We start from the raw sequence: 21,560 nt of genomic DNA on the forward strand, positions 1-21,560 counted from the left end.
GGGAGAAGGGGACTGATTGCTAGCTTGGGAGCTAACGATTATAGAAACGGGGTTGAACGTGGAAATGTTTCACACGGTGGGCTTCCTTTCCTAAAAGCGTACATTAGATACCTGTTTGTGACGAAGAGGCCTGGACCGGCCGTTTTCAAACAGAACCAACATACATTTACGCTTATATTGTAGCTAACCATCGCGCCGTGTAGCCACAGCAGCGCCAGTCGGAGCCCGTCTCCAAAACAAGAATGGGGTCTAGGTCCACAGCACGGTTTAGGTAAAGTGACCTTTGGTTGTGTACTCTAAATGGCAAATTTCACGAATTACCAAGAAAGCAAAGCCGCTATGTTGTTAGTGGAGACGCAACAGAGGGGCATCGGGACGAAGCCAGCGGCAGCCAATGATGGAGACACCTCGGTAGGGGAACCCCCTTCCCCGTTATTGAATATCGGTGGCGTCGGGGCCAGCGGAGCTCGTTTCCATCAGCACTTGCCGCCCTCCAGCCACCATCACTACCCCCAGAGCTCGCTGCCCAAAGGACAACAACACCCGCTGTCGCACCACTACCAGGCGGCGACGGAGCATCATCTCTCTGTTGAAAACATCACGGAGTCCCCGGTAAGGAAAGCCTCGTCATCGTCTTTGAACCTGGTACAGCAGGACCCCGCTGCTAGCCACCACGCACTCGCTGCGTCGGTAAACGCGGCGTCGGCCGCGATACAACTAGCCGCGAATGCTAACGTTAGCGTGGCTACCTCAGAAGGTGTAGTGGACGACATTCAGAAGTGTGGCTATCTGCGGAAACAGAAACACGGCCACAAGAGGTTTTTCGTGCTGAGGGCGGCCAGCCACCTAGGCCTCAGTCGGTTGGAGTACTATGACAGCGAGAAAAAATTCCGTAATAGCCTGCGGTCTGCTGCTGCGGCAGCTGCAAACGGTACGGTCGCCCCTTCTCCCCCGAAAAGGGTGATCTATCTGTATCAGTGCTTCACTGTCAACAAAAGAGCAGATTCCAAAAACAAACACCTCATAGCCCTCTACACTAAGGATGAATACTTTGCTATTGTAGCTGAGAACGAGCAGGAACAAGATGACTGGTACGTAGCCCTGAGTGAACTGATGAGTGAGGGGAAAAAGGGGCATCTAGACTCGGACGAGTTGGATGACGGCTACGGTACCGTCACACCAGGTACGGTTTTCAAAGAGGTGTGGCAGGTGAACGTGAAACCCAAAGGACTGGGTCAGACCAAGAACCTCACAGGTGTGTATCGTTTATGCCTCTCTACTAAAACTATCCACCTGGTCAAACTAAACTCTGAGACGCCATGTGTCAACCTTCAGCTGATGAACATCAGACGCTGTGGACACTCAGAAAGCTTCTTCTTCATGGAGGTGGGTCGGTCGTCCTCTATAGGCCCTGGGGAGATATGGATGCAGGTAGATGACTCTGTAGTGGCCCAGAACATGCACGAGACCATCCTGGAGACCATGAAGGCTCTGAAGGCCTTCGCTGAGATCCGCCCCAGGAGCAAGAGCCAATCTTCTGGCTCCAACCCCATCGCTTTTATCACCACCCGCCGTCACCTAGGTAACCTGCCTCCGAGCCAGACAGGTCTCCAGCGCCGCTCCAGGACCGAGTCGGTGGTTGGGACGCCGCCGTCGAGTAAGAGCTCTGGCGCCAGCGGCTATCGCTTCCGAACATCGAGCGAGGGTGAGGGGACGATGAACCGGCCATTCCGATCCGTTACCGGCAGCCTGATCCACCTGAACACTGCCCGGATACACCTGGGGCGCCAGGAGGGCGGGGTAGGGGCAGGGAATACCGGGAGCACCGGGGTAGTAGGGCGCTACGCCAGGGCACTACCAGGGTCCACCTACCACGCCCGCTCCGCATCGCTCCCCGTCTCCCACTTTCCCTCCACCACCTCCCCCGTCAGCGTGTCCAGCAGCAGCGGGCACGGCTCGGTCTCCGATACCCTTACCCGGCCCTCCTCAGCGTCCATCTGCGGTTCCCCCTCCGACGGAGGCTTCAACTCCTCAGACGAGTACGGCTCCAGCCCTGGGGACTTCCGCTACTTCAGGGTCCGGAGCAACACTCCTGATTCCCTTGGCAACACCCCACCAATCAGAGAAGAGAACTGCATGAGCGACTACATGGCCATGGGCTGGCACCGTGAGGTGTTCGGAGCCGCCAGCGGTGGAGGGAGTAGCTCTGGCAGCGTGGAGACCCCCAACCGGGACGAGAGCACATCGACGGATGACGACAGGTCCCTGAGGAGACGGACCCACTCGTTCACGCGGCCCGGGGGTCAGGGGGGTGTTGCCGGCGGCAGCAGTGGCGTGACGGTGTACCAGAAGATGACCCAGACCACCTTCTCGCTGGACGAGTCGGTGTCCGTGGGAGAGGCCCTGTCTCTCGGCCGCACCGACAGCATCACCCAGCCTTCCTCCTCTTCTTCTTCCCTCCGCTCTGACTACAGCTCCTGCTCCGAGCACAGCCAGGGCCGACCCCCTCCTTCTTTGGCCAAGGAGGACAGCGGCTACATGCCCATGTTGTGTGGGGTGGCAGCCTCACCCTGTGATGCACCGGACTACATGCCTATGCAACCCAGCTCCCCCTCTCTTCACCACCACTCTCCCCAGCCCTCCCACTCTCCCCAGGCCCCCCGCTCAGCCCAACAGCCCACAGACCCCCGTGGTTACATGATGATGCTACCAGGGGGGCGGAGCTCCTCTTCCCCAGTCCAGGCCTCCCCCAGCCCCCACAGCAGTAGCAGTAACATGGGTCTGGGTGGAGGTAGTGTCAGTAGTTCTGGTAGTATAGTGGAGCGGCCCGAGAATGGAGAGTACATGGACATGTCGTACAGCAGTAGCGGAGGAGGTGGAGGGGACGCGGCAGGGGGGCGGAAGTTCTCCAACGAGGGGGGATACTACGAACTGAGCAACCCTGAAGGGAGAGACCCCAAATCATACAGCTACAGCCCCTACTTCTCCCTGCCTCGCTCCTACAAGGCCCCCGCTGCGAGAGAGAGGGAACAGAGAGAGAGGGAACAGAGAGAGAGGGAACAGAGAGAGAGGGAACAGAGAGAGAGGGAACCGAGAGCGCATGATGAGTATGTACCCATGAGCTCCCCGGCGAAACCAGTCTACTCCCAGGTTGCTACCGGCAACATCGCCGAGAGGGGCGTGACGACGAGGGGTATTGGTAGTGGGGGGTCAGACACCCCTCACATCCTCCCTCACGCCTACCCGCCCCCTCCCTACGGGGTGCACCACCAAGCGGCTAACGGTGACCGTCGGACGACCCCGGTCCGGCCCAACCGCCTCCCCCTAGGGCGCCGCAGCTTCCACGGGTCACTGAGGGTCAGCGAGCCAGACGCCGCCGAGGTACTCTCCAGCCCTGGAGAGTACATCAACATCGAGTTTGGGGGCCGGTACGGACCCCCAACGTCCTGCCCCCTCTCTGCCCAGGATGGCTCACCCTCGGTGGGCTCTGCTGAGCAGCGTCGCTCCCCTCCCCACCCCCATCCTCAGAACCAGGACTATATGAGTGTAGAGGTGGGAGGTGGAGGTGGGGGTGATGGAGGACGCCTGGCTAAGAACAAGTCTCCCAGACCCTCACTGGTGGCTCCCTGGAACCCACCCAGCTACATCCGACCTCTTGCCGCTGGAGCCTCCGTGAGTGGGGCCCCTAGTTCTTCTGGAGCTCGATGGCGGACGGGGACAGATGACTACACAGATATGACCTTTAACCTCAGCAGGGGTGAGGAGTCGCGGGGGTTACGGAGTAGTCCCACGGCCATGCTGCAGCACCTGTGTTTGATGGAGAGCTGCTACCCCCCCACCTTAACCCCCACCTCTGCCTCCCCTCCCTCCTCCAGCCCCCAGCCTGAGCCCATCAAGGTGGTACGCGCGGACCCCCAGGGGCGACGCCGACACAGCTCCGAAACGTTTTCCTCATCCTCCACCTCCGGAGGAGGCGGAGCCACAAGCTCCAGCACCAACCCCTCCGCGGGCTCAGCCAACCCCTCGGCCCTCAACGTAGCTCATCTGGCCGAGAGCTCCAAGTGGACCGGCTCTGGCTCCTTTGACAGTGTGTGGATGTGTGTTGAGGGGATAGGGGGGGACTCGGCCGGTCTCCCTGCCCGTCCAGGGCCTTCTGATCTGAGCATGGCCTCAGCCTCATCTGTGTGTCCTCCTGGGGGTCGGATGTGCAGGAACATGTCTGTGGGGTATCAGAACGGACTCAACTACATCGCCCTGGAGCTGAGAGAGGACCGGGACTCTAACCCTCTACCCGTACCCCAGCAGCAGCAGGGAGGCACCGGGCATGGTACCGGGGTGACCCCCAACGCCCCCCAAGCCAGTAACCTGACTGTGCCAGTAGCGGAGGACAGCGGAGCCTATGGCAGTATAGACTTCATCAAGTCAGACGGGATGACTGCCACGTCCCAGGGTGAGTGACAGAGGGATTGTGGGGGGGGGGGCATATGTGTGTCTGTCTGCATGCATGTGTCTGTGAGGCTTGGGCGGTATACCGTATAATGGGGTATTTGGAAATAGCCACAGGATGGTTTTTCAATACCGCCAACACTGTTGAAACAATTTATTTTAAGTTTTTCTATACATTATAATATTTGTAGCTACTTTTTAAAGTAAATACCAGCAGTCAACTTGTGCAGTGTGTTAGAAGATAAATCAGATCGCGTTCTTCATTTCACCTGTCACATTATTTTACATCATGAAGTTTACGGTAGTTCCCCAGAACAGTTGAGCCAGTCAGGTGTTTGTTTGTAAAGGGCACAAAGGGAGAAAGCCGGAGCAGGTGAGTGCAGCTGTGTATTGACAGGGGTCTCGTTTTATATTGACAGTTAAGTGTTGTTTTGCTTCAATAGAGTGATCAGGGACGTGCAACTGTAGTTTTCCTTCACATAAAAGACATTGGTGCAACACATTCAGCAGAAAACAGATTAATTTTCATCGGATGACAGCAGAAGTGCAACGTTATTTGGCTGGCAGCCACACAAGTAGGCTAAATGAGTTTACAGTGAAAAGCAAGGTATGTTTTGCAAAAACGATGCATGGCCATCATATTAAAGTTCATCATAGAATGTAGCCCGCTACATTTCCTAATGTTTTTCTTCAAGTTGATCTAGCATTCTACCAGAGAACAGTAGCTACACATCTGTCAGAGACCTGTCTGCTGATAGAATGCCCCTTCGTGTAGAAAGAAGTGCAACAGAAGCACAAAGTTAGTCTGACCCCGAGGAGAAATTACAATAAGAAGCATTTTAGATCTGCGTTTACAAAATGCAGCAAGATATTTCTTATGTGTTGTTTCATTTTTTTTCCTGCCTGGAAAAACGAATAATTCTGCATTTACGTGACCCCTACGTTTAACTTGCTAGTTATCTAAGTAAGTGGCTGACTTAAGGTGGGCGGGGCATCATATTGTGTTGGTTTTTTGACGTGTTTAAGAAGTCCCAGGCCTTTGGATGAGTTATCGTGTGTACAGCTGCCACTACGCTCTTTTCATTTTATAGCTTTTTTTTTCTCCTCTCAGTTGCCGGTCTGTTTGCTCCTCCCCCATCTTCTCTGAGCAGAGCAGGACCGTTGCCATAGCGACTCCAGACTCCACACAGACACAACGTGTCTGCTACTATAGAGCCAGTACTGTTCATTTGCACAATTTCTCTCGTTCACATTCGCTTGTAAATGTCCAAACTCACCAAAAAGGACATTCGGTTACTCCTACCTATATATGTATAACTATATGTGCTGGACTGCCTGTCTATGCAATTTGTTTATTTTTTTCGTTTGCGCTCGTTAGCATATTTAGCTAGCAGCCTCCATGGAAATTCGCTATTACATGTGCTAATTTTGTTAACATTCTGATAGACACCCAATGGGTTTATACTAAGCTGGTAATACAGTAAATCCCAAGATAGAGAACACTAGTCTGTGTGTGCGCGTGCTGGCCCTCCAGTTGTCGGCATGCCTTGCAGTGCAAAAGGTAATGATAAGAGAGGGATTCTCACTCCACACACTTCATTGACCCAGGTCCTGGCCATTGTGCCAAAGTGAGTCAAACGGTACCAGGTACTATGGAGAAACCTTGACCTGCAGTTGCCCGTGTGTGTGTTTCCACCAGAGAGAACGAGTGTGTTTGTGTTCACTGCTTTGACTCCTTGCTGCCCTCCTGGGCGAGGTCCTTCCTTAGTTTTGTTCCATTGGAAAACCAACACTCCGTTTGTGGGTGTCGTGTGGGGTTGTGCGTGTGTGTGTGGTTTTCCATAGAAAAACCAACACTCTTCTCCAATAAAGCTTGTCACTGTTTGAAGTGTTTCCACTGTCATACTAGTGTATGTGTGTGTGGAGTCATGCAGAGGGTCTTTGATGTGCTCTAATTGGCCCAGTGTGTCAGGGCACCACAGCAATAGAACAGAGCTACAGGAAATGCACCATTATCACAGGAATACACTTCCTGTGACCTGCCTTCAGCAGCCAGCCAGGCCCATTTCAGCGCACCTTCTGAAACAGGGAAGTAGGCTACTGGGTCCTGTTCATTAGGGCATGCTGTAGCAAAACCTTTTTACATAGAGTAGCGAGTGTTAGCTAGCTAGCTGTGCCCTTTCCTATCCCACATCCAAGGCCTCCTTCATAGTGAGACAGTGTGAGCCTACTAGTTGTATTGGTCTTGGAGCTGCTTGGAGCTGAGTTAAGGTCCTGTAGTAGAGATTGCTGAGAGCGTCGGCTAACTGCTGCTGAGAGCGTTGGCTAGCTGCTGCTGCTGAGAGCGTTGGCTAGCTGCTGCTGTTGAGAGCGTTGGCTAGCTGCTGCTGCTGAGAGCATTGGCTAGCTGCTGCTGCTGAGAGCGTTGGCTAGCTGCTGCTGCTGAGAGCGTTGGCTAGCTGCTGCTGCTGAGAGCGTTGGCTAGCTGCTGCTGCTGCTGAGAGCGTTGGCTAGCTGCTGCTGCTGCTGAGAGCGTTGGCTAGCTGCTGCTGAGAGCGTTGGCTAGCTGCTGCTGAGAGCGTTGGCTAGCTGCTGCTGCTGCTGAGAGCGTTGGCTAGCTGCTGCTGCTGCTGAGAGCGTTGGCTAGCTGCTGCTGAGAGCGTTGGCTAGCTGCTGCTGCTGCTGAGAGCGTTGGCTAGCTGCTGCTGCTGCTGAGAGCGTTGGCTAGCTGCTGCTGAGAGCGTTGGCTAGCTGCTGCTGCTGCTGAGAGCGTTGGCTAGCTGCTGCTGCTGCTGAGAGCGTTGGCTAGCTGCTGCTGCTGCTGAGAGCGTTGGCTAGCTGCTGCTGCTGCTGAGATTGTTGGCTAGCTGCTGCTGCTGCTGAGAGCGTTGGCTAGCTACCCTTTCCTATTTCACATCTATATTTACTGCTTTATTTTCAGACTGACAGTTATTTATGAGCTGGGTCTAGCAGTAGGCATGTGTATGCTTCATCCCAAATTGCACCCTGAGCCCTTGTCAAAAGTAGTGCACTGTATAGGGAATAGGGTGCCATTTGAGACACAGAATGTGTACTGGCCATAAAGCAGGAAGGTGCACAGGCAACTGGATCGCCTTTCGTGTGTGTGTGTGTGTGTGTGTGTGTGTGTGTGTGTGTGTGTTGTTGAACCTGAACTCTCTCTCTGATGTAAATACATACACACACAGATGTTAATATAATCTCAAGATGTTATGTCAAATCAATTTGAATGTTTTAGTAGGATGTAGATCATACCGCTGTCATTAATTGGTTTATTGCTGTATAATAAGTTGCTATGAATATACAACAGGTAATCAACAAGGGACTATGCGTTCCATGGAAAAATAATGAATGATGTGGAAGGTGTGTTCCACGACGCTCTAGAGGAGTGGAACTGACCTTCCACAGTTGCATTGTTTTCCAGAGAACGCATAGATTTCCTAGTTATAATTTGAAATGTGTTAATTTGACAGTAGAAATGTGTTCAACATCCACTGAAGTAGCTAGCAAGTTTTCTTGCTACACCCTCGACAACCACTGTGATTGTTATTATTTGACCTTGCTGGTCATCTATGAACATGTGAACATCATGGCCATGTTCTGTTACAATCTCCACCCGGCACAGCCAGAAGAGGACTGGCCACCCCTCATAGCCTGGTTCCTCTCTAGGTTTCTTCCTAGGTTCTGGCCTTTCTAGGTTGTTTTTCCTAGCCACCGTGCTTCTACACCTGCATTGCTTGCTGTTTGGGGTTTCAGGCTGGGTTTCTGTACAGCACTTTGTGACGTCAGCTGATGTAAGAAGGGCTTTATAAATACATTTGATACTAGATGGCTACAGTAGTTACCGTGGTAACCTAACAGACTTGCTAGTTTAGCTAACCAAACCATCAGTCCTAGCTTGCTATTATGAAAATCGAATTTAACAATACTGTTTGCAATCCGACTTTTGCTTTCAAAAGAAGCTCAAACAAAACATACCATGCGTTATAGGGAAATAATCCATGCTCTAGAACGCCAATCAGAAAGGAGTATTCAACAATGCCATGGCATAAGACGATGTAAGACTTACATACTAATACTACTGTTACAGCAACTGCTTCAAGTAGTGTTAACAGCCGTTTCCATGGCAATGCCTCTTCCTGTGTAGTTTCATTAGGCCTATACAGTGGGGAGAACAAGTATTTGATACACTGCCGATTTTGCAGGTTTTCCTACTTACAAAGCATGTAGAGGTCTGTCATTTTTATCATAGGTACACTTCAACTGTGAGAGACGGAATCTAAACAAAAATCCAAAAATCCAGATAATCACATTGTATGATTTTTAAGTAATTCATTTGCATTTTATTGCATGACTTAAGTATTTGATACATCAGAAAAGCAGAACTTAATATTTGGTACAGAAACCTTTGTTTGCAATTACAGAAATCATACGTTTCCTGTAGTTCTTGACCAGGTTTGCACACACTGCAGCAGGGATTTTGGCCCACTCCTCCATACAGACCTTCTCCAGATCCTTCAGGTTTCGGGGCTGTCGCTGGGCAATACGGACTTTCAGCTCCCTCCAAAGATTTTCTATTGGGTTCAGGTCTGGAGACTGGCTAGGCCAATCCAGGACCTTGAGATGCTTCTTACGGAGCCACTCCTTAGTTGCCTTGGCTGTCTGTTTCGGGTTGTTGTCATGCTTGAAGACCCAGCCACGACCCATCTTCAATGCTCTTACTGAGGGAAGGAGGTTGTTGGCCAAGATATCGCGATACATGGCCCCATCCATCCTCCCCTCGATACGGTGCAGTCGTCCTGTCCCCTTTGCAGAAAAGCATCCCCAAAGAATGGTGTTTCCACCTCCATGCTTCACGGTTGGGATGGTGTTCTTGGGATTGTACTCATCCTTCTTCTTCCTCCAAACACGGCGAGTGGAGTTTAGACCAAAAAGCTCTATTTTTGTCTCATCAGACCACATGACCTTCTCCCATTCCTCCTCTCGATCATCCAGATGGTCATTGTCAAACTTCAGATGGGCCTGGACATGCGCTGGCTTGAGCAGGGGGACCTTGCGTGCGCTGCAGGATTTTAATCCATGACGGCGTAGTGTGTTACTAATGGTTTTCTTTGAGACTGTGGTCCCAGCTCTCTTCAGGTCATTGACCAGGTCCTGCCGTGTAGGTCTGGGCTGATCCCTCACCTTCCTCATGATCATTGATGCCCCACGAGGTGAGATCTTGCATGGAGCCCCAGAACGAGGGTGATTGACCATCATCTTGAACTTCTTCCATTTTCTAATAATTGCGCCAACAGTTATTGCCTTCTCACCAAGCTGCTTGCCTATTGTCCTGTAGCCCATCCCAGCCTTGTGCAGGTCTACAATTTTATCCCTGATGTCCTTACACAGCTCTCTGGTCTTGGCCATTGTGGAGAGGTTGGAGTCTGTTTGATTGAGTGTGTGGACAGGTGTCTTTTATACAGGTAACGAGTTCAAACAGGTGCAGTTAATACAGGTAATGAGTGGAGAACAGGAGGGCTTCTTAAAGAAAAATTAACAGGTCTGTGAGAGACGGAATTCTTACTGGTTGGTAGGTGATCAAATACTTATGTCATGCAATAAAACGCTAATTAATTACTTAAAAATCATACAATGTGATTTTCTGGATTTTTGTATTTTTATTTTAGATTCCTTCTCTCACAGTTGAAGTGTACCTATGATACATTACAGACCTCTACATGCTTTGTAAGTAGGAAAACCTGCAAAATCGGCAGTGTATCAAATACTTGTTCTCCCCACTGTATATAGACTTGTATGTTAGTGTGTCCTTTGTTACTCATAGGTAAACGCCTCCTGTCTGAGTCAAAGCCAGGGTATTTTCTCATGTAGGAGTATATTAGCCTAGTGACTAACAGGCTAGCTAGCTGTTTACTGTTGTTGTGTGTGTGTGTGTGTGTGTGTGTGTGTGTGTGTACTGTGGTAAGCCTGAATGTGTTCTCATATTCTCTAGGATTGGGATCATCAACTAGATTCAGCCACGGGTCGAGTTTCTTTTCTTGAACGGATAGTTGGTGGGGCGGAAACGGGCACGTGTTTCTCTATTGTGCGTGGGAATACTTGACAACAGATTTTTCCAGTCTTATGTGTTTTTCCAGTCTTATGTCCAACAATATAAAAAAACAAAAATAATAATGTAATTCTCAGAAAACGGCAAATAAAATCACTCGTGGGCCATCCTGCTGTAGGATGTTGAATGACTGTGTGATAGTTGTAGGCTTTGCTGGGGAGTGAATGTTCTCCCACATTCAGATAGGAGGAGGAGGTGACTAATATGAAATTGGTTGAGTAATCAAAATTCTTGGGTTACTATGTGCCTCAAAGGGAAACTTTATTTACTCCAAAGCTGTTTTTATTGTTGGACATAAAAGACTGAAAAAACAGTAGCAAATCAGCTCCAAGGGATTTAGATTTTTGAAATCTGTTCCGAAGTATTCCCACGCATAATAGAGGTGTGTGTGTGTGTGTGTGTGTGTGTGTGTGTGTGTGTGTACATTCTAGGTACATGCCATGTTGTTTTTCCCCCCAGAATGAAACTGGAATGTCCACTAGTGGCACTCTGAAGAGCCCAGGACATGATATAACGACTCCTGACACCCCTAGAAATGCCCTCTAGCACCTCTAACCCTCCACGAGACCTCATCCCTGGTCTATAAGTGACTGTAGAATAGCCTAGGTATTGCTCTGGTTTTCCTGAGAGACTCGCCGGGGTCTGTTATGCCGGAATTGTGATGTCATCAATTTGAATATTCCTACTTCTAAACAGATTCAGAATGGGAAGGTTAGGAATTCTACCTCCCCGTAAAGGATTCTACCTCCCCGTAAAGGATTCTACCTCCCCGTAAAGGATTCTACCTCCCCGTAAAGGGCATTCCTTGTCAGCCAGTAGAAGATAGTATTGTCGTTAACATAATGTGTGTGTTACTGTACTGTAGTGTGTGTATGTTACTGTAGAGTGTGTGTGTGTGTGTTACTGTAGAGTGTGTGTGTGTTACTGTAGAGTGTGTGTGTGTTACTGTAGAGTGTGTGTTACTGTAGAGTGTGTGTGTTACTGTAGAGTGTGTGTGTTACTGTGCTGTGTGTGTGTGTGTTACTGTGCTGTGTGTGTGTGTGTTACTGTAGAGAGTGTGTGTGTGTGTGTTACTGTACTGTGTGTGTGTTACTGTAGTGTGTGTTACTGTACTGTAGTGTGTGTGTGTGTGTGTTACTGTAGTGTGTGTGTGTTACTGTACTGTGTGTGTGTTACTGTACTGTGTGTGTGACTACTATTCCCTCACTGTATTGCCGTTCCTCCTTGTATTTTGATCCTCCACAGATGGTCTTGATAAAGGAGCAGGTTTTTACTAGTTTAACTCGCTCCCTATAGGAATGTGATGTTAGCTAAGTTTATTAGCCACACGCACAGACACAGACACACACAGACACACACACACAGACACAGACACACACACACAGACACACACAGACACCGGGACATGGAGAGGGATAATGCAGAGGCACGTGTTGTTGCTAATGTTTGCGCTGTGTGTGTTTTGGCATTGCTGGCTTCTAAATGAACACACACACTTGCTTTCTCTCGCTCTCTCTCCTTTTGTCCTTCTGAATTTCAAATTCAATAGGCCTATTTAGGGTGTGTGTGTGTCGGAGAAATTGTATTTTCACTGAACAAAAAATATAAATGCAACAATTCCAACTATTTTACTGAGTTACAGTTCATATAAGGAAATCAGTCAATTGAAATAAATTCATTAGGCCTTAATCTATGGATTTAACATGACTGGGCAGGAGAGCAGCCATGGGCACACCCACTGGAAAACACAGAGGGCAATGTTGCCAAAACGAAGTGTTACACACAAAAATTATGAAAAGAACGGCGACAAAAACTAGAATAGTACCTATAAAATCATAATGTATAAAACAAAGAAATATACAAAAATGTAAGTAATGGCTCATGTTCAGAATCTAATTCGACAAACAATAAATGACTGGTGGTACTTATATTGTTTGTTACTTATTATACAGAAAATAGTAGGCTACATTCCATGTTTCCTCCCTTAGCTCGTCTGTCTGTCTCTCTCTCTCTGTCTGTGTGTTAAGCCTGTGATTTTCCATGTTTCCTCCCTTAGCTCGTGTGTCTGTCTGTCTGTCTGTCTGTCTGTCTGTCTGTCTGTGTGTTAAGCCTGTGATTTTCCATGTTTCCTCCCTTAGCTTGTGGCAAGCTGTGATGTACTGTGCTGCCAACTCTTTAACATCAGACCTTAGTTTGATTGTTCTGTGAATGTAGCACTTTTCAGTTTGAATTTAGGGAAGAAGGAATCTTCTATACTGAACAAAAATGGGGAGCCAGGCCCAGCCAATCAGAATTAGTTTTTCCCCACAAAATGACTTTATTACAGCAAGAAATACTTGTCTGTCTCTGCCTGCTTGTCTGTCTCTGCCTGCCTCTCTGGCTGCCCCTCTCTCTGCCTGCCTCTCTGTCTCTCTGCCTGCCTCTCTGTCTCTCTGCCTGCCTCTCTGTCTCTCTGCCTGCCTCTCTGTCTCTCTGCCTGCCTCTCTGTCTCTCTGCCTGCCTCTCTGTCTCTCTGCCTGCCTCTCTGTCTCTCTGCCTGCCTCTCTGTCTCTCTGCCTGCCTCTCTGCCTGTCTCTCTGCCTGCCTCTCTGCCTGTCTCTCTGCCTGTCTCTCTGCCTGCCTCTCTGCCTGTCTCTCTGCCTGTCTCTCTGCCTGCCTCTCTGCCTGTCTCTCTGCCTGCCTCTCTGCCTGTCTCTCTGCCTGCCTCTCTGTCTCTCTGCCTGCCTCTCTGTCTCTCTGCCTGCCTCTCTGCCTGTCTCTCTGCCTGCCTCTCTGCCTGTCTCTCTGCCTGCCTCTCTGTCTCTCTGCCTGCCTCTCTGTCTCTCTGCCTGCCTCTCTGTCTCTCTGCCTGCCTCTCTGTCTCTCTGCCTGCCTCTCTGTCTCTCTGCCTGCCTCTCTGTCTCTCTGCCTGCCTCTCTGTCTCTCTGCCTGCCTCTCTGTCTCTCTGCCTGCCTCTCTGCCTGTCTCTCTGCCTGCCTCTCTGCCTGTCTCTCTGCCTCTGTCTCTCTGCCTGCCTCTCTGCCTGTCTCTCTGCCTGTCTCTCTGCCTGCCTCTCTGCCTGTCTCTCTGCCTGCCTCTCTGCCTGTCTCTCTGCCTGCCTCTCTGTCTCTCTGCCTGCCTCTCTGTCTCTCTGCCTGCCTCTCTGCCTGTCTCTCTGCCTGTCTCTCTGCCTGTCTCTCTGCCTGCCGCTCTGTCTCTCTGCCTGCCGCTCTGTCTCTCTGCCTGCCGCTCTGTCTCTCTGCTTGCCTCTCTGTGCCTGCCTCTGTCTGTCTGCCTCTGTCTCTCTCTGTCTGTCTCTCTGTGTCTCTCTCTGTCTGTCTCTCTGTGTCTCTTTCTCTCTCTCTGTGTCTCTTTCTCTCTGTCTGTGTCTCTTTCTCTCTGTCTGTGTCTCTTTCTCTCTGTCTGTCTCTCTCTCTCTTTCTCTGTCTGTGTGTCTCTCTCTCTTTCTCTGTCTGTGTGTCTCTCTATCTGTCTGTGTCTGTCTGTCTCTCTGTGTGTTAAGCCTGTGATTAGTTGATAATACCATTAGCTGCCTAAGACAGAGTAGGGGGAGGGGCTAATGCCCGGATTCTACAAATGTATAGGATGCATAAATGTGCCTTGACCTACAAGGGTTGTGCTCCTGCTGAAATCTAATTAACATAATACAAAAATCCCCATGGATATCGGTCTGTCTAAGCTAGAGAGATGTTTTCCTTGCATGGCCTGCATCTCAATCCACTGCACCTTCCGATATCGCCCTTCCGAACCTGCTTTGAAAGGTGGCAGAGCTAGAGTGGTGTTTGTCAGACCATGAGACATCCGGTCAAAAGTTTGATATTTTTTCTTTATTTTTTTTACTATTTTCTACATTGTAGAATAATAGTGAAGACATCAAAACTATGAAATATCACATATGGAATCATGTAGTAACCAAAAAAGTGTAAACAAATCAAAATATATTTATTTTTGAGATTCTTCAAATAGCCGCCATTTGCCTTGATGACAGCTTTGCGTAGAGCTCCTCAAATGTTTTCCTTAGGTAAGGGCATACTTATGGGGTTTTACGGTAGTTTGAAGGCATGTACAGCAGAAAGAGTCTCTGGTTACCATGGAGATGACCCAATTCACTGACTGAACTCTCCTCAAAGAGATCACATTTTAATTTGGGAGATCGCGAAATAGAACTGATACATTCAAGACGGGATAAACAAATATTCAGAAAACGATAAAACACATTTCTTTTAGTAAAAAAACAAACAAATAAGTTGTATTACTTTCTAGCACGTCAAGCTAACAGAGTAGCCAGCTAGCTTTGTAACCATGGACTGTGTATCTTCCATTGTGTATCTAAGTAGCTAGCCCGCTAGCTAGCTGCCTAGCTGGTGGAGGTTTTGCTTTTGAAACCAGGACATAGGAAAGCAACATTCACCTCCACAAATGCTGTTACTTTGATGCCCATTCTGAATGAAGCACTTCAGGGTCCTCACGGGCACCCTTTAACTTTTTCACTTAAGGTAACTTTATGGGAAAAGAGAAGGGGGAAATTTCTTTTTAAATATGTTTTATGCAACTGGGTCCAGACCTTTTTGGCAGAGGTCAAATGAAAGGTTACAATAGCCAATGAAAGACTCTTGGTTGCAACATTTTTTTTTTTTATCTGGCTTTACATGTGGAAATGTTGTATAATGCACCTTTTAACAGAAAAACACCTTCCGGTGTGAAAACCACTGAAATTAAAAACAAATGACATTTTAAGTGAGAAGTAGGCAGGCATCTAAAGAAGTAGGCAGCTAAAAAATAACCTTTAGCATTATGAATTAGGCTGTTTTGAGAATGTTTGAGTCCTACATGCACACTGACAGGGTCATGGAGGGTGATAGTACAGCGACAGTAGTGGGATTTAAGAATGGCTCTTTATGATAGTAGTTTGTGGGCATAGCTGGTTTCTAAATGTACTCACATGCACACAAACACACCTGTCGTTATCTCTTTCTCTATCTCTCTCTCCTCTCTCCTCTCTCCTCTCTCTCTCTGTGTGTGTGTGACTGTTACAGACAGACCATTATGCCAGTGTTTTTCAGACTTCTCCTCTGGGTCCCTCAGCCGTTCCATGTATTCAATCTATTCCATAGCTAACACACCTGATTTCAATCGTCAACTCATCATAAAGCCCTTGAATCAGGTGAGCTAGTTTAGAGCTACAGTGAAATGTCTGGGGGTCCCCAATCCACTGCCTTAGGCCAAGTGTAGGGCACCATAAAAGCTTTTTTGTTTTTGCCTGATTCTCTTTTGCTTTTTCCAAGTTGTATTTTTCTCTGCTTTTGTTTTTCCAAGTTTCTGTTTTCCCCCTGTGTTTTTTCAGGTTTCCGCTCTCAAAATCACACTTAAATTATTATTTTTTATAGAAAAACATTTTGAACCACATCAGGAGACCACTTTTGAGGTCTGGGAAACGTAAGAGAATTAGAATTTTGGGTGTATTTTCCCTTTAATGGGTAACTACCCAATACACACACGTCCGGGGTAGGTCGTCATTGTAAATAAGAATTTGTTTTTAACTGACTTGCCTAGTTAAATAAAAGGTTACATTTAATGCAAGTGCCACCACCCAGAGACTGTTACGGTGTTTCTGTAGCGCTCATGTTATCATTAGCATCAACGCTAACAGCTACACAAAGTGTGAACTAGACATACGAGAGTTGAACACAAACAGACGGGGTCGTTACCTGTGCCTTTTAGGAAGTGGCAGGAAAATGTAATTCACTGATGCATTTTGTTCATGTCTTGTAATTTATCTTGAGCAAATTAACGCATTTTGTAATACATTCAGTTTTTTTAAGTCCATTTTAAGCTCTGGATTCCTTCTGCGTTTTCCGCAACGCAGATTTTATTTTTCCCAACAAGTGGAAGGATTGCCCTTTCCATTTCAGTCGAGAAAAGAGGAGATGCTGGGGCATGAGGTGTTGGGAAGACACATGGGCAGCCTGGTCACATCTAAAACGTATAATATGAATGGGTGTGAGACCGTGTTGACATGGATGGCAGTACCAGTATTAAGACTCATGCATCCCACCATTTCATCAGGATATTTAGGCTACCTATTGGACTTGAGCCCCTTGGATGGAACTGACCCCAAGTCCCCAACTAGAGGGATGGGAGGCAGAGGAGGGAGGGTGAAGAAGAGTAGAGTGTAATTGGTTTTCAAATGGGATTAATTAGTCTACAATGTAGCTAATTCCTTCTCCTTTTTTCTCCTCCACACGGCTTCAGCAGTCTTCTCAGGTCAACCTCCTCTCTCTCCTCTCTCCTCTCTCCTCTCTCCTCTCTCTCTCCTCTCTCTCTCTGCCAAAGAACAGGTAGTGTTCAGGGAGAAACCGATGTGATAGAAAGAGGAACGCGAGAGGGGCAGAGAAGGGTAAAAGAGATGGGAATTGGAGAGGATAGAGAGACCGACAGGACAGTGGCAAATCTAGCTGAAAAGTGTTCCTGTGTTGTACCACAGACAGTAGCTATCGGCTTACAGGCTAATCAGAGGTACTTAACCTATAAGCTGATTTTAAAACCTGACCATTAACCCCATACCTAACCCAGACCTGACCAGGAACCAAACGGGCCGAAAGGGGAAGGGGCCTACCTCAATTTGTCCGATATAAAAATAAATAATACTGTTAGTTTCTGTTGTAAAATGTTTTGCTACGGTGTGCACTAATGAATACAACTCAGTGTAACCCAGTTAGGCCTAACCCAACTGAAATGAACTGGCTACCTCTAGTTGTGGCTTCACTGCCTATGATGATGAAATGGACTTGGACATTCACTAGCTAGCCTGGCAGCTTGCATAGTAACAAAACCATAGGGGTTTCTAATTTGTTATCTGCGTTCTGAAGAGGGCTCGAACGATCATGTGATGTTCACTTTCATAGCTTACTATAGGTTAACTGTCTTCTATTCTGTCATATCGGTGATATCAAACGTTTCACATGAACCAATGAAGTGTTTAGTTTTGATAGTGCGTGAAATCATGTCTGCTGGCTGGCTGTTGTTTTTGAGGGCCGAAGCACCCCGCCTTAGAGAGAGATTTAGCTTGGACAAACACTTACCCAGGTGCCAGACTAGGTCGTAATGCAGGTGGTCTAGGGGTGTTGTTTGGAAATATGCAGGCAATTTATTGCCGGAGGGGAGGGGGCAGTTGTGGGAGTCTGAGGAGATTGTTATGGTCAAGGTCAACTGACGCAACAATTACCCAAAAACCTCTGTCTACCCCCTCTCGCTCTCTCTGTCTTTCTGTGTCAACCCTCTGTCTCCCCCCCCCCCCCCCCCCCCCCTCTGTAACAGACAGATAGAAAGCGTTAGCCAGCATTCCTGTCGCTCCAGCCCATCCACAGCTGAAGCCCTCTCTCAAAGCACCTGTATTGTGACCCAGCAGCCATTGTTATAACGGGACAAAGCCCTGCTGTGGGTCCACACACACACACCAGACACACACACTCTCACAACAGACACACACACACACTTACAACACACACACACTCACACACACACTTACAACACACACACACTCACACACACACAACAGACACAGGGCCGGTCAGAGCCCAGACCAACCTACTACCAGAAGGTGCGTGTGTGCAACCACTAACCAGGTTAGCTGAGGCCATGCAGGGACATGCGTCTTTACCAACCGTTTTGGTGACGTTAACTGATCATCTCTCTGTCTCTCTCTCTACAGACTGATGGAGGAAGCTGAGAATGGAGCATCACAGACTCCCTCTACCGTGGCCTTCAACACCCACACACCACACTTTGATCTTCAATCCCTCAACCTCGACCCCAAGGTCAGCCCACGAGGTCACGCCCCCTCTGAGCAACATCACCAAGACGACAGAAAATGAAGACTGAATGCGACACATTTGTGTTTATTTTGTTTGCTAACTTTTTTTTTTATATATATATATTTTTTCTTCTCAGACCTGGTTCTGAGGCTGCTGTCAATGTTAATGGACTTTAGTTCTGACTTTCTTTCTGATCTAACAGTACGAAAAGGGAGCTTTGCTTAAACACTTGAGTATGGCTGTATAACAATAATAAGTCCTAGAGACGGGGTGGAGACTGGTCAGTACAGGTTTCTCTTAAGACTTAAATACACACTACTATATTTATTGCCACAATAGGTTTCAGGTGCGTTCATTATGTTAACAGGATTTTATTGAGTATTTTTGTACAGCTAACAGAGAACGGTACTGGACTCAACGATGGTCCCAGTTTTCCTGATGAAAAATATTTTCCGTAAAAGAAGCAGGTACTTTATTTCCACTTAAGGGCCTTTATTAACACAGGTCTGGTACTGTGTTTGTGAGAAACTTACACACACACACACACACACACGTCAGTGTGTCCTGTTTAGGCTAGGCGACACCCGCTGTTTCTGTGATTCCACTAGTCAGTCAGTAGAGCTGCTGGGTCACACACACACACACATGGGGGCTGGATGTTGTTAGGGGTTCCAGTAACCTGACTCTACCCCCAAGGTGCAATGTGCTGGGCATACTTGCCCCCCTGTGCAACACACACGGACACACACACACACACACACACACACACACTCAATACACGGATACACACATGGACACACTCAATACACACATGGACACACACTCAATACACGGATACACACACGGACACACTCAATACACACATGGACACACACTCAATACACGGATACACACACGGATACACGGACACACTCAATACACACACGGACACACTCAATACACACACGGACGGACGGGGGACACACACAGTCAATACACACACTCAATACACGGACACATACATACACGTACAAACACACACCTCTGTCAGCCTCAAACTTCCCTGCTTATGCACGCTAGACCCTTCCCACTGCCAATAGGAGAGCGAGAAGAGGGGGGTAGTGAGGGTGTATTCTCGATCTAAACACATCCACAGGAACCAGTGGTTTGCTGGAAATGACTTTAGGGTTAGCGCTGGGGAAGTGTAGCTACAACAAAGGGTTGAAAACGGTGCAATACTTTCTGTCCAAGGTTGCTTGTAATCAGTCGCTTTGTTCGCCTCGACACAACAGCTGCCCTTACACGTCACACCTTTTTTTTGCATCTTGCCAAAAACAACGCACATTTCCACTATCAACTCGCCACACAACGAGACTCATCGGTTTTATTTTCTGACAGGAAAGAAGTTAAAAAACAAGTTGTCAGCACACAACTTGAGAACCGAGGAGGAGTGATGGAACGACCGTCGTAAAGCTCAAGACCTTCCTCTTTAGCTTTTTATTTTCCCTTCAGTGTTTTACTTTTATGCAAGTATGACAATTTGAAGTACTTTTTTTTTCACCACTGGTTTAAATACCACAATATTAAGCAGTGCTGTGCCACAAAGCTGTACATGATGTTTGCATTTATAGTACAGCGCATAAGAGCAAAATCCAATGGGTCCAGATTAGTGTTAACTGCAGTCTGAACCATAGTGGACTGAACTCCGCTGAATGGAACGTCACCAAACGTATTTTGACTCTAAAGTGTGCCATGGTTTTTTGTATTCCACTTTTTTCTTTTTTTTGGACCTCTATCTCTCCCTTCTGAAAGGCTGGAAGCAGTTAGTCCTAGAGAACTGTTGTGTATTTTGCGGTATAATCTCTGCCGGCCTTTTATGTAGTTAACCCGCTGTAGGGGTGTAGAGGGAGGGAGAGATGGACGGAACGAGGGACGGAGGGAGAGATGGACGGAACGAGGGACAGAGGGAGGAGGAGGTGTTAGAGTGCCACTATCGATTGTGTGACTGGATTTTCTTTTTTGTTGTACTCACCTGATCATTATACTGCCTCTCTCCTTCTCTTCTTTCTCTCCTTACCTCTCCAAAATGTCAGTGGAAATAAAAACGAGCTTGACTTTTTGTTTCGAAAAGAGAGAGAAACGTGAAAAGCAAAAAATGAAGTGTGTTTTCAGTAAGAGGGCGATGATGTATTTGTTGGTGTAGAAAAAGAGGACAATATGAGAAAGTTGGCCCCAAACCCTTTCAACAACCAGTCACATCCCATCTAGCTACCCCTCCAGGAATAGGGTGACTTAACCTGTTTTACCCCATTTGGTACAACCAATGTCTTCTATGGCACAGAACCTACTGTTATGTTATGGAAAAGGAAGCGTTACCATACCTACCAAGGCTGGAACTATAGAACTAGAATCATCATTCTAATTCTATGTTTGGAACACATTTTAAAGGCTGTGATTTGTCTGCAACATTTAAAACTTTTTTTATTTATTTTTTTTAAACATTGGAATTTCAAAGGTTATGATATGCGCTGAAACAAACTTTGTTGCTTTCATATTTCGGGTACGTTTAGTTTGACAATGTTTAAATTGTTTAGGTTTTGCTGCAGCGCTATTAGATTTGACCAATACAAAACCTTTATTTGGAAAAATACTTTCTGTGATTTGAGAAGTCTTACCTAATCAATTATCTAATCAATTCAATCAATCAGAAAGATGAGTATCGATTATCAAGCCTATCGGCATTGTTCAGTTTTTCTTACGATTTAGTTTTAGTGAATGAGGATTCTGCTTTGTACTGTGCTGATCTGATATAGGCCACTACGGTCACGTCCCAAAACTCCATTCTAGGCATGTACTGGACTTGCATTCTCAGTAGTGTGCGACAAGCTACTAGTGTGGATGCTTTGAAAAGGGCGTTCTAAGTAAAGAATGACAAACCCTTGGATGATGATAATAATACCTACATAATATATTACAGAGGAAGTAAGTGGTACTGCATAAACATATGCAGTTGTATTTTCTTTGTTTTATCTAGTTTACAGAAAAGAGCAGAAGTTAAATCTCTGTAGTTTTTGTTGGTGTTGTGTTGATACTTTTGGTTAAGACTCTTAAAGACAAACGAGGGTTTAAAATCATTTTTAAACTAAACAGACAGGAGAAACTTTTTTTTCAAAAAGTACGACTTGGAAATTTTG

The 21,560-nt window shown here is 47.5% G+C and overlaps 1 protein-coding gene across 1 annotated transcript; it reads left to right on the forward strand.

Annotated features, from left to right (window-relative positions):
* LOC120030198 (insulin receptor substrate 2-B-like) lies at window positions 1-19,216 on the forward strand. The gene is made up of 2 exons (XM_038975552.1): window positions 1-4,450; window positions 18,285-19,216. Exons 1-2 carry the CDS (start codon window positions 301-303, stop codon window positions 18,287-18,289), a joined length of 4,155 nt encoding a protein of 1,384 aa, XP_038831480.1. The 5' UTR covers window positions 1-300; the 3' UTR covers window positions 18,290-19,216.
* Window positions 19,217-21,560: the final 2,344 nt, after the last annotated feature.

This window comes from Salvelinus namaycush, chromosome 36 (genome assembly GCF_016432855.1).
Source record: "Salvelinus namaycush isolate Seneca chromosome 36, SaNama_1.0, whole genome shotgun sequence".
Taxonomy (NCBI): Eukaryota; Metazoa; Chordata; class Actinopteri; order Salmoniformes; family Salmonidae; genus Salvelinus; species Salvelinus namaycush.

What these genes read in the sequence shown, in the direction of transcription:
- LOC120030198 (XM_038975552.1), top strand. Translation starts at nt 301, where the DNA reads ATGGCAAATTTCACGAATTACCAAGAAAGCAAAGCCGCTATGTTGTTA.